Source organism: Pelecanus crispus, chromosome 1, assembly GCF_030463565.1.
Source record: "Pelecanus crispus isolate bPelCri1 chromosome 1, bPelCri1.pri, whole genome shotgun sequence".
Taxonomy (NCBI): Eukaryota; Metazoa; Chordata; class Aves; order Pelecaniformes; family Pelecanidae; genus Pelecanus; species Pelecanus crispus.
In genome coordinates, this window is record NC_134643.1 from 136,809,613 (window position 1) to 136,823,296 (window position 13,684).

The 13,684-nt window shown below is 45.9% G+C and overlaps 1 protein-coding gene across 1 annotated transcript in view; it reads left to right on the top strand.

Moving 5' to 3' along the window:
• The first annotated feature begins 13,179 nt into the window (after positions 1-13,179).
• The window catches only part of PCYT1B (phosphate cytidylyltransferase 1B, choline), a 30,331-nt gene continuing 29,826 nt past the window's right edge, over positions 13,180-13,684 (top strand). The window contains exon 1 of the mRNA XM_075722697.1: positions 13,180-13,296. Coding sequence (XP_075578812.1) covers positions 13,180-13,296 — 117 coding nt within the window. The remainder of the gene's footprint in view (positions 13,297-13,684) is intronic.

Genomic DNA, 13,684 nt, shown 5'->3' on the forward strand with positions numbered 1-13,684 from the left:
GGCAGCAGCGCGCAGTCCCCGCTGGGGGAAGCGGGCATTTCCCGCAGGGTTTTAAGCAATGTATAAGCACAGAAGCTAGGAGGGTGATCCTGACAGATTCCGAGTAACATCCACAGCAGCCGTGGTTTTCTTTTTGCGTATTTAGAGTCGGTACCATTACCCTCTTGCCACGAGTTTCAGGATCTCCTTCAGTAAATTACTCCCTAGCCTCTTAAAGAGACAGGTGGTGGCTGGCCAGTTCAGTGACAGAATAGGTAGTGTAATGGTTGCTCCTATTTCTTCCTTTACTTTTTTTTTTTTTCCCTTCCTTGCTAGGCACGAAGAAAATAGATTCAGACTGGAATTCTTAAGAGGCCATGGGCATGGAGAGCTCAGAGAAAAGACCTGTTAGCTTTTGCCTTGCATACACCTGATTTTGGCAGGGGGGAAGGTGGGGTATGTTCTGCTCATCTTGATCCTACAGAGATACCTTCACTCACATGTTTGAAGAGTATTACACACCAGCCTTCAGCTGAGGAGCAAGACCTGTGTCCAGAAAAGGATATATTTCAGTTTCAAGTATAGTTGGAAATGTGTTTAAAAGCCTCAGTTAAGACAACCAACTGAAGCTTGACAAGTCATCTCCTCTAAAATGGCTTAGATCTGCCTGTGCCTTCATTAAGAAACGCAGGGAAACTGGTGGGGTTTGTGCTGTTTCACCACAGATTAACCTTGATCTTTTTTCCAAAAAAGTCAGTGTTGGCCAGTCACTACCCAAGGAACTTGCCACCTTTATTTCCAGAATTTTCTGGAGGAGCATTTGCTGCTTATGAAAATACGCAGGCACTGACTCCAGCTTCTTACAAAGGCAGGTAGCACCAACACTTCAGAGCCATTTGAGAGCAAATAAGACTCTCTCCTTACAGCTGGTAAGCTGTTACTGCAGCATTAGCTACTACTATTTGGCCTGGATATACTGAATTTTTATGAGAATTTTTATGGTTCTGAAACTGAAAGTTATTTTCCTTCTCCGCGAGGACTCCTTTGCATTGGTAAGAGAAATAAAAAAAACCTACCAAACGTCGATCCTTCTAACTTATCTACCAAGTTCCTAGTACAACATGACCTCTCACTGCTGGACCTAGTCTTAGAAGCAGAAGAACCACCCCAACCACCTGTGGCAGCTCCCGGGTGCCTGAAGAGACCAGTCTGCTCCCCCAGCCACCCCGGCAGCCAGAATGCCCATTCCCAGGCACTCGAGAGGATGAGACCACCCCTCTCAGCAGTAGCTAATTATTAGATCAGCTTAGCAGTAGCAAGCCCATGTCCTTGGAAACACTGACGGCTAGAGGAAGAATGCTCGTCTGACCTACAGATGGCCTTTCTTCATGTGGGTATCCACTGTTTGGTTTTTTTTTCTTTCTTTTTTTAAACACACACTGAAAACAAGAGCACATCACCAAGCATGATGTGGGGTTCAAATTCAGAAGTTACTCAGTTTTTTAAGCTAGGTAGAGAAACATTTATAAAATAACAATGTCATGAAATTGTTCAGTTTGAATAAAAATAAGGTGATACTGCATTGCACATACACCTAGCTTTCACATGCTTTGGAATTTTGAATTGACTGGTTTTTAATGCTTTTGATTAAAATAAAACAATACCCTTTGTGAGCTGTCATACAAACAGTGGCATGTTTGTCATTCAGGTGATGCCATGATTTGAGCCAGTACACAATGATACAGTTAATTTACCAAACCAAAGTTGTTGCCATAGCTCCACTGTGGGACAGTGCAGATCAAACAAAAGCCTTTTTCATTAATGCTAGTTCAATCCTGACATTCATCTCTGCCCATAACAAGAATGCATCTGTTTTCCACAGCACAGCGTAACAAGCATATTTAAATGCTGCAGGGGAAAAAAGGCGGGGGGGGGGGGGGGGCGGGGCGGGGGGGCAGGGTATGTGCTTTGCTTTGGAAAAGAAAAATAAATCATCAAGATTTGGGACATCCTCTGCTAAATGGCTTTATCACAGCAGATTACTTTGAGCTGATCTTTAACCTCCCTTGGGACAGTCATACAGGAGCAACTTGGCGTGACTGTTGCTTAATTGTCTTTTAAGGACAATAAGTGGGAACTCCCCTGTGCAGTCCAGAGCCACCCAAGGTTCTCTCAAGGAAAGTGTGATAGCTGCAGAGAAAAGTGCAAGAGAAGCGCAGCAACGAAGATGGTAGGCAGCAAAAAACGCGGTACAGAAGAGGAACCTCAGGAAACTCCCAGATTTCAACGAAAGGTGACAAAGATGTATTTTCCATGTTGTTTTCTTAGAGCTGTAATTTAAATATGTAAGATATGAATAGACAATACTGAAATCTCATTGCAAGAGCTCCAAGATAATATAAACAGTAGTATATATTCACATATGAAAGTACAAATGGAGTATAGTAACAAACCTAGGTTAAATGGACAAAATAATTACTGTATTGAGGATTATTCTTGTCTTCCTTTTTATGTCTAGGGCACACTTGATCTGTCTCAAAGACAGTAGGACAAAAAGTTAAAACTCTCAGATTCAGGCATTACATGTTAAGCTTATGGTTGGTAATTTTTTTGATGATGGAAAAAATGCATTGGAAACTAAGAGGGGTGGCATAAAAACCAGAATGTGAGTAAACCATGAATTATAGCGAGGTAGCAAATTCACCTGTGCTATGTCTAACTCAAAATGCCTAAACATTATTATATCGTTAAGTACAGACTGTCTTCATGGAGAATTGTGTGTGTGTGTGCACGCTAGTGCTCAGGATATGCGTGTATATGCTCAGTGTGTATGTTTCCTACAAATGTGGAGTATTTAATTCTCTTACTTTCAATCCTTACATTGGTCTGAATTAATTCATGTTATCACTCAATTAACTTAAAGTTTTTACACCTAATATGATCCAGCTCTGACCACTTCAGCAGCTGCTTACTAAAATGTGCTATTCACGTGACATTTCAACATGAATTACTGATGTGGGGGACTAAACTCCTAGAGGAGCACAGATTGCATAAATTAAAAAAGAAAAAAATCTCAAATTAATACTTACCACGAGGTCTTTGTTTTCAAAACTATTCACAGGTAGTTAACTGATAGAAATATGAAGAAATAGATGCTTCTCCATTTGTTTATCAATAAAGATAATGCAGACATTTATGTTCAAAGCTTATGTTCCTTGCTTACCAGGCCTGTAAATGTCTTTTTTTCACTGCATAGCTCTTTTTAATTTCTTACCTGAGTTACCTGCTAACATCAGACTGAAGAGAATAAAGTCACTGAAATGCAAATGTGAAATAGAAACTAGAACACCACATTGATTTCCATTCTGACAGAAAAAAAGGTTTATGGAATGAACATCCAGACATACTTTTTTTTTCCCCCAAAAAAACAAACACATTAAATTCTGATTGCGGTTAAATTACAGCAAATCCTAGTAAGTCGACTAGAATTGGTGGAATTACACTAACCGGAACAGAGAGCAGAATCTCATCACCTGCTTGCCTAATACTATATTCCTATTCAAGCCTAGAAGAAAAGTACAAAATATTATAATGTAAATTAAATAGGGAAGACAAGTGAGAGCAAACTCACAGAGAATGAGCCTTCACATAATTATAATGTCTAAGAATTAAGTCTGATGCCAGTGGTATTCAAAAGCATACAGTTATTGCCACAGCATGAAAGTCTCTGTTTTAACTACTTTCAGCACTCTCTCTTTACAGTCGCACAAAAATTAACAATTAATGTATAAGCAGAACATTATTGCAGAGAGGCTGTTACATTTCAAGACCTGGCTGAAGATCAAATGCGATTCCATTGGCGAACGCTCGCGGCGTTCACTGTTTTACGTCTCTTGGGCAGAAAGGAGGAAAACATCATGATACGCTGCAAGGTGTCGTTGTAATCCTGACAACTCTCTGTCGCTGGGTTGGTGCTGGCAAAGGCTGCGCTCACAGCCTGGGGAAGCAGCAATGGCCGACTGCTCCCTACGGGCGAGGAGCCCGGCATGGCGAGGCTGGCAGGGCAGTCGGGGCCCTGTCCCCCAGCCCTGAGGGCCAGGGCAGCCTGGGAGTGGGAGTCGGGGTCAGCCCGGAACCCAGAGCAGACAAGTCCGTGGTGATGAGGCAGCTCCGAGGTCAAGCCAGAAACGCGACGTGGGGTCAGGTGCGGTGATGGTAACCTGGGCCAGACGCAGCCCGGTGATCACCAGGCAAGTCCGTGGTGACAAGGCGGGTCCAAGGTCAAGCCATGAAGTCGGCCCGTGGCTGGGGACCAGGATCAGGCCCGGTGATGGTAACCAGGGTCAGGCACAGTCCAGGGATCACCAGACAAGTCCGTAGTGATGAGGCAGGTCCAAAATCAGGCCAGGAAGGCAGGGGCATGGCTGTGGCTGAGCTGGAGACCGGCGCTCCTGCAGCCCAGCTCTGGCAAGGACTGACAGCGTGGGCCGGAACTCGAACAGAGCCCCCGAGCAGAGGACAGGGGACCCAGGTGAGGCTGGTCGGGGCTCTCAGTGCCCTCAGGGCCCTGGCAGCAGCTCCCCCTCCCAAACAAGGTGTGTCCTCACGCCTTACAGAGATCTGGGCTCAGAAGGGGGTTTGCTGTAGAGTGATTTAGTTGCTGTGGGCTGTCAGTAGGCTACTTCATGGAACACTGAGCCAGGGCGGGGACAAGGGCCTGGGAAAGGGCCAGGGCAGGGGGGACTTGCGGGTGGCAGGAACCCTGGAGGCCAGCCCTCAGGCGATGACTTGCCCCATCACCACAGGCAAGCCAGAAACACAAGTCAGGGTCAGGTCCGGTGATGGTGACATGGGTCAGACACAGCCCAGCAATCACCAGGCAAGTCCATGGTGATGAGGCAGGTCCTAGGCCAGGGCAGAAAGTCAGTCCATGGGTTGAGGTCAAGATCAAGAGGGTCCATGGCCGGGAACACCACAGCCACCCACTCCTGCAACATAGGTCAGGCATGGACAGAAGGCCCAGGGCTGAACTGAAGTGGGGCTCTTTGGCCCATAGGCAGCGGGACGTGGGGACACCCTGGCTGAGGGTGGTCAGGGTTACTAAAGCCTATTAATGCATTCAGGGCACCGACACAGATCCCACATCAACCTAATCGCATGGCCAGAGCCCTTCATTTATTATAACAAACTCTTACATACTGAAGTACTTCTGTCGTGGTTTAGCCCCAGCCAGCAACTCAGCACCACGCAGCTGCTCGCACACTCCCCCTACCCCGATGGGATGGGGGAGAGAATCGGAGGAGTAAGAGTGAAAAAACACTCCTGGTTGAGATAAGAACAGTTTAAGAATTGAAATAAAGTAAAATAGTAGTAATAATAATAATAACAACAATATAATAATTATAATAATAATAACAATATACAAAGCAAGTGATGCACAATGCAATTGCTCACCACCTGCCGATCGATACCCAGCCAGTCCCCAAGCAGTGATCACTGCTTCCCGGCCAACTTCCCCAGTTTCTATACTGAGCATGATGTCATGTGGTATGGAATAGCCCTTTGGTCAGTTTGGATCAACTATGCTGGCTGTGCCCCCTCCCAGTTGCTTGTGCACCTGGCAGAGCATGGGAAGCTGAAAAGTCCTTGACTAGCATAAGCAGTACTCAGCAACAACTAAAACATCAGCATGTTATCAACATTCTTCTCCTACTAAATCCAAAACACAGCACTATGCCTGCTATTAGGAAGAAAATTATCCCAGCCGAAACCAGGACAACTTCCCATGTTTATATTTGGCCTTCTGGTGTCATTAACATTTCACTGTGCTAGGGCAGTGAAACTACAGTTTAGCTGTTACTAAGGGTCACTAATTCTCTCATTCTTACGTGTATTTTTCAAAAACTGATGAGCTGCTTAGAAATTATTTAATCTGCAAGTAATAATACAGAAGCTGGGAAAAGACTTTCCACTTTCCCTCTCATCTTTCAACCATAACTACTTCCCCAATTTTTAATACCTCTCCCAGATTTGCTGAGTCTCCTACACTGTCAGTGTTCTTCCCCTTAAGATCACAGCATAAATAATTTTGTCATCTTGCTGTAGCTAGCTTGTCTAAATGTGGGATCTTAGAATAATTCAGGTTGGAAGGGACCTCTGGAGATCTCTAGTCCTCCCACTGCTCAAATCAGGCCCAGACAGAGCAGATTGCTCAGGCCATGTCCAGTCAAGGTTTGACTGTCTCAAGGATGGAGATTCCACAACCTCCCGTTCCATGCGTCAGGACAATGTGTGGAGTGGCTTTACCTTCTCCCTCTCCCCCATCTCTCTGTGCTCCACAGGCCTTCTAGAAGGCCACTTCTGAAAATGGTGAAGCCTCACTCCTCTGAGTTGTCCAAAGGTGAAAAGAACATGCCTGACATACCAGCCCATACCACCCCCTTTCAAACACGGCAGAGAGCCCACAGAAACGCCAGCGCTATTTTGCGCTTGAATACGAGAACAAGTGATGGTAATCTCATTTCAGTACCATACCTGAGCAAAGAGTGAGAACTTAGTCCTAGGACTTTCATAGCACGGTAAGCACGCATAGGTCAGGTTTGAGAAGCTTTACTGAAATTATTCAGTGAAAGGATTCATAATTTTATTGACATACTTAAAGGTAGGTAGGAATTCATACAAGTCTGACAACTTGGCTTTGTGTTTAACTATGTAAATCCAGAAAGCATGTGAGGTTCTTTCTCCTTTTCCTGTAGTTGATTCTTTACAGTCTACATCTTATCTTCCCTCATTCTGTTTTTACAAAACAGAATTTCTTCAGGAAGTCTTCGCTCCTTCCCTCCCCCCTTTTATTTAAATTGGTCTATCAAAAAAGTAGCAAATGTAGCCTTTGACTAAATGAGGTTTGGGATGTTTTTATAAAAAAAAAAGATGTTTTGTTGTCCTGTTTTTCAAAGAAAAAGCCCCCAAAATATCTGCAGGGTATTCTCAATCTCTTTTGCAGAAACAGCTGCATAATACTGGTAGAAGTTGTCCATAACTGCTCAGTGGGTAGAAGATGCCCAGCCGGTAACACGTCACATCAAAAGTTTCAAAGGTGGCAAAGTTATAAGCATCTGAAATAAAATCTTAGGGTCAAAAAATCTTAAGAACTAGTAAATGCTACACTAGCTAGCAGATGATCATTTTACAGTGCATAAGTACATGTTTTATTTAAATGAAGTGTGTATGTCTACCCAGATTATGAAAACCTCCAGTTATTAAGTTTTTGGTACCCAAAATATTAAACATGAGCCCCCCAACAATCACTTGAATGCAATTTACAGTATGATTTCTTTTATGTTTTACTTGGCAGGTTTGCCTTTGAGATAGTATGGGAAAAAATACTGTGAAGGCATTTGCATGAAAAATTGACAAATGGGAGGATAAAGGTTGACAAGAACAGTGGAGGGAAATGAAAGTATTGGAGACTTATACTACTGGAAAAGATAGTGTGACAGAATACTGAAGATCAATCCAAGAAGTCTGAAATTGATCTGGGAGAAAAGGAAGGCACCAGGTAGACTGAAAATGGGTAGAAGTGAGTGCAATACAAATATGTGCAGGAAAGGCAGTCTTAGCTTTGTGTGGATTTAAGGGGATTGCAGTGCATATCTAGAAAGCCAGAAGAGGGGGAAAAGGGGAAGGAGGGATAACAGCATAGTTTAAATGTAAATAGGAAAGAGATTTTTCTTAAATTATATTTTATCTGTAACAGTAAGAAGCAGGACAGATAGAATATGGCTCATTTAGGCAAAGTTTATACTGAGATACATAAAGGAGTGAGATCTGTAATACTCAGCATTATGTATCTTGGTAGCGGTAAAGTTGCAGCTATAGTACTGTACTTGCACCACTTTGCAAGAAATCTATAGAGAACCCAACATAGAACAGGGAGGATAATGAGAAGATCTGTAAAATATGACCTATGAGAAACCATTGGAACAACTGGGGCAGTTTAGTCTAGAAAAGTCGTGAGAGATGTGACAAAAATACCAACCTACCTGCTGAATGTCAGCTCTCTACTCCAAATCCTCAAACTATTGTTTCACAATCTTAACCATACAAGTATACAAAAAGCAAAAGAGAGTAAATCTGTTCTCTGTGTCCAGTAGAAAAACAAGCAGGGGCAACAGATTGCAGTAATGGAGGTTCAGGTTAGACATTAAGAAAAACTTTCTAATAAGAAAGAAAGAACAGGGCTGCATCAAAAGAAGCATGGCCAGCAGGTTGAGGGAGGTGATTCTGCCCCTCTACTCCACTCTGGTGAGACCTCATCTGGAGTACTGCATCCAGCTCTGGAGTCCTCAGCACAGGAAAGACATGGACCTGTTGGAGCAGGTCCAGAGGAGGGCCACAAAAATCATCCGAGGGCTGGAGCACCTCTCCTATGAGGCCAGGCTGAGAGAGTTGGGGTTGTTCAGCCTGGAGAAGAGAAGGCTGCGAGGAGACCTTACTGCGGCCTTTCAGTACTTAAAGGGGGCCTATAGGAAGGATGGGGACAGACTTCTTAGTAGGGCCTGTAGTGGTAGGACAAGGGGTAATAGTTTTTACCTAAAAGAGGGCAGATGCAGACTGGACATAAGAAAGAAATTTTTTACAGTGAGGGTGGTGAAGCACTGGAACAGGTTGCCCAGAGAGGTGGTAGATGCCCCATCCCTGGCAACATTCAAGGTCAGGTTGGATGGGGCTCTGAGCAACCTGATCTGGTTAAAGCTGTCCCTGCTCACTGCAGGGGGGTTGGGCTGGATGACCTCTAAAGATCCTTTCCAACCCAAAGCATTCTATGATTCTATGATGAGAGTGGATTGACTAGATAGTTGGGGTTCTGCGAAGGGAATGACCAGCAGAGGTTAGCTAATCGAAGCACTTCCCAACCTCTGTGCATCCAGCAGGAAAGTCCCACTGCCAGAAATCCCTCGTCCTCCCCTGACAACCCAATAATGAAAAGCTTGATTGTTAAAATTAGCAAGGACAACAGAACAATCTAATAACAGGACAGACAGGCCTAACGTTGCCCACACTAAGTGACTGTCTCTCTGACTGTGGAAAAATAAAATGAAGACAGATAGCCTCTTGGTCAAAAATGAACCATAATTTCTCACCATTTTCTTTAAAAGTGCTTATAAAAGTAGTTCATGAAAGAGCAAGAACACAAAGAACCTACCCCCAAAGTGGGTAGCCCCTTTTATTGAAAACAGTGCTTATATGTCATTATCAAAAGCCACTATTTTCAAGAATTTATGGATTTCAGATGATTTATCTATAAACCATACTGGAATTAACACAGCATTTTTAATTAAACTCTTACATAAAGACTGACTAATTTGATTCTATACAAGTATCCTGAGAATATAGGATCTATTAAAAATCACATTGCCACTATGGAATTATGGAAAGAACCAGGTATAAGATTATGTTATACTAAATCCTATGTTCTTACTTTTCATAATTTATGGACTGTCATTGCATATAAAAACCCCTTATGGATTAAATCCATATAGAATTCTAAAAGACTCTTTCATAAATAGGAAATATTTTGGATTTATTCTAACAAAAAGGTGGTAGTTTGTAAGCACTCTGCCTCCCACTGGAATGAAGAACTACAACTTAAAAATGAATTAAAGCTGCAATATCAGACAACATTACATGGAAGCAGCAAAGCGATGGTGTTGGAGGCTGTGAAAACCAATAGGGTGTATTTAAATTCATACCTTTCTTTCTCTGCCTTTTTTTTTTCCCCATGTATGCAAGTGGGGAAAAAAATTCTGCCATTGTGGGGTTCTAATCTCAGTCTAAAAATATGTGATTTAAGTAATTGATCATCTCAGCAATAAGGTATCTTTTTCTGCTATTTTTTAATAGTAATTCTAGCACAGCTAGAACTAGTATGACACAGATAGATACATAGATACATACACAGAAACACAGTATTTTAACTAATTTGCTCCAGACACAAGCCATTCCTCCATCTTACAAAGTCTTGCAGTTGACACTCATTAAAACCTTCAGGATCCAGAATATATACATTGAAGCAAAATTAGATGTCATCTGTCAAATATTCAAGAATTTATTCTGTGATGTTTTCTGCAGATGTTTGACTTTGAAGTCAAACATTGTTTAACGATACCAGTCCTTAGTTTTCCATAGTTTCCCGCTGACTTTTGAATAGAAAACATGTGAGGGTCTATTTCTCTTCATTATGATTCGCTTGTAAGTCAGAAGACTCTTGTGGCCTCTCTCATGCGAAGGCCATTTTAAATACAACTTCTGCTGTGCTAAATAGTGCTTGAGATCCACTGAGGCACTTCAGACACTTGAGAATATTCTCCAAGGGCTGCGATGCATTCCAGTCCCTGCTTTTACAAAGGACATCAGAATAATGGAGTATCTTTGCTTTCACAAAGCAAATGTCGCGGTCCTTAGCCTGGAGACTTTGTTGAGTATTTACAGACTGCTCTGCAGTAGTAAGATTGCTGGACAACTGTGGGCATCTAAGCCAAAATACCTTGTTAGCAAGTGGCTTGGATGTAAGTCATTATATTCTGCTGCCGATAGCAGGCTGTATCAAGTGCTTTACTATTAGAAGGAGCAGAAAGCACTCCTTGTTAAGGAGTTGTGAAATGCATATCATTTCCCTGCTCAGGCAGTTTGAGGTCTTTAATGGGTTTCTTCACAATTTCCAAGTACAGGTTGCTCCTTCTAGGGATTTTGCCTTAAGATAAGGATGCAATTAGTGTGCATTCAACAGCATAGCTATGAACCCGAATGTAGTACGTTTGATGAAGTAAGCTTCTTGCTTATCTTAATCCATCAAATACAGAGAAAAGAACCCCTCTGAGGGAAGTGGACACATTAATTCATGTTCAGATTTCAGCCATGTTGGCCTACCAGTGCTAGTCTGTTAGAATCAGTTTCACATGCATAATATGGTAAAAGCATGACAGAGGTTTTATAGGTGCTGGTGTCTACAGGAATTGAAGTTTGCTTAGTTACAGTTGTGGGCACTAATCAGTGTTCCACTAAAAGATTTAAAAAATACGAATGGCTAAATAAAAAAAGAAAAAAAAAAAAAAGCAGAGAGATATTTAAAAACAAGAGCTTGAAGATATAGAAGAATCTACACAGAATATTTGTCTCTATAGCATTCATCTGCCCCCAAAGCTCAGAGAGAGAGAAAATGCTTTCATTTTGAGAAAGGAGAGGATTTAAATGTAACACCTAAACATATTACTGTTTTATATTTTTCATACTTTGGGAATTGTGGTTGGGTTTAAAAAAAGGCTACCTGCTACCTCTGGCTGCTCTAGTCCTAACACTGCTCAGCCACACTGTCCAAATATTATTCTAACAGCACAACACTCCTGCAAATATTTTTCCTAAGAAAATGAGCAAAAAATTTTGGGCAGAGTGCTGGATTAATCATGCCTTAATCATTTCCCTGGAGTACATTTTCCATAATGTGTGAGTAGTCCTCACAAAATAACTGATAAAGGAACTTAATTATGAGGAAAAGGTTCAGCTGTGAGATTTAGTTAGTTTGGCTACCTGTCTTCCTTGCTCAGTCACCTCTTTTGGCATGTATTTTCCTTTTTTCTTGACTTCTTTCTCATTCTTTCTTTTCACATTCTCTTTTCTTTCTACTGTCTTTCTCATCTACTCTTCTTCACTTACCTACCTCTTTCCCTTTCACATAGCTCGTATATGTTTTTGTATTGCACTCCGCCTCCTTTGCAGATGTGTGAAAGATAAGACGTTTGAAATTAAGCTCTCAAGTCCTGAGGCGCAATTCTCTTGTAGCTCCTCATGGTTTTGGATGGCCTTAAATGTTTGTGGCCCTTGATGAAGCTCGATTTTTAAAAACAACGCCTCACAGTCCCCACCGCAGCTAAGTACTACTGGAATCCACTTTAATGGATCTATCCAGGTTAACGATAGCCAGCGGAGCCTCTCCATTCTAAAAAGCGTTGGCTGTATATTATCTTGATCATACTCTCATGTTCTTTGAGAGCAAGAAGGCCAGGTATTTCATTTCGGCGATGTCGTAGCCGCAGCCGCGTGTGGTGAAGATGTGGTTGTGGCTCCCAGGCAGGCATTAGCCAGGTTGCTCGCTAAGGGCCTGGGAACCCTGTCACGGATTTGGCCGCGACAGAAAGGTTTCACTGCGTTTAGACGGAGCAGCTCCTGTTACAACTATGTCCTTTTATCCATCCCTTGGCAGAAGAGAATGACATTTTTACCAAAACTGTTACGTGTCATAATTCACTAAAAAGCAACTATTACGTCTTTAGCACCGCAAGTCTGCAAAGGCATTGCCTAGGAACTCAACCCAAGCAAATATGTATTTCTGCAAGAAACGCGCCCCTGCCGCCTGGATTCTTTTGACGTCACCAACCGAAAAACCACGTAATACCCGGCAACGCCCAGACACCTCAGTCCTACCCCGAAAAGGCGCTCCCAGCACCCCTTCCCTCCCGCGGGAAGGCGCGCGGCGGCCGGAGCTGTCCCTTCAGCACCGCGCCCGCCCCCCCGCCCGCCCGCCCGCCCCGCCGCCGCCCCTCGCTCCCGCGGCCGCTTTTGAAGGAGGCGAGTTCGGCCGCAGGTCACCGGGAGGGAGTTACCGAGGCCGGCCCGGGCCGGCGGGCCCGCCGGAGGTGCGGGCTGAAGCGGCGCCCGGCCCGGCCGTGCAGGGGTCGGGGTCGGGGCCGGCGGGGCGGGGCGGGCCAGCGCGGCTCTGGGCCCGCCGCGGCCTCCCAAGCGGGGAGCACGGGGCTCGGGGCCGTTCCAGTAGCAAGGTCCCCCCGGGGGCTGCCGGCGGCGGAGGGCCGCGGCGCGGCGGGCCTGCTGCTGCTGCTGCTGCTGCTGCTGCTGCTGCTGCTGCTGCTGCCGCCGCCGCCGGGGCCGCCCGGGGAGCCGCCGGGGGCCGCGGTGGCGCGGCGGGGCGGCAGCCAACCAGCAGGCCGCATGCAAATGAGCGCGCCGGCCCCCGCGCGGAGGGGGCGGCGGCGCGGCGGCCGCCCGGTTGCCATGGCGACGCGCGGCGGCCGTGCCCCCGGGCGGCTCCCGGGGAGACCCCCCGCGGGGCGGGCACACGCGTGACGGCGGAGCCCCGCGCCGGGCGGGCCCGGGCGGCGGCGGCGGGGGGCGAGGCTGCCGCCGGCCATGCCAGTGCTGGCGCCCGATGCTGAGTCAGAAACAGGTATCCCGAAATCCCCCTCTGAGGCGCGGCGCTCGGAGGCCATGGAGGAGCTGGAGCACACCTGCCCCCAGCCTCGCCTGGTGAGTCGGGCCCGGCCCCGGGCGGGGGCTCGGCCCCACCTCGCCCCCCCCGCCCGAGCCTCCCCGGGCGCTGCGGGGCCGCGGGGCGAGTGCGGGGGCCGGGGGTGGGGGGGGGCGAGCGCGGGAGAGGCGGGTGCCGGCGGACCGCAGGTCCCTTTGTGTGGCGCCGCGCCGCCGCGGGGGGGGGGGGCAGAGCAAAGGCTGCCGCGGGGGGGGGGGGGCTGGCCCCTCGGCTGCGCATCCCGCCCGGGCTGCCCTTGCGGTGCTTTGTCGCTTGGGGACTTCGGGGAGTGCAGTGACAGCGAAGCAGAATTTCGGGTCCCTTCTTCAAAAGGGAGAAAAAATACCTCACACACGCACACACACACACACACCCCCCCCTCCGCCT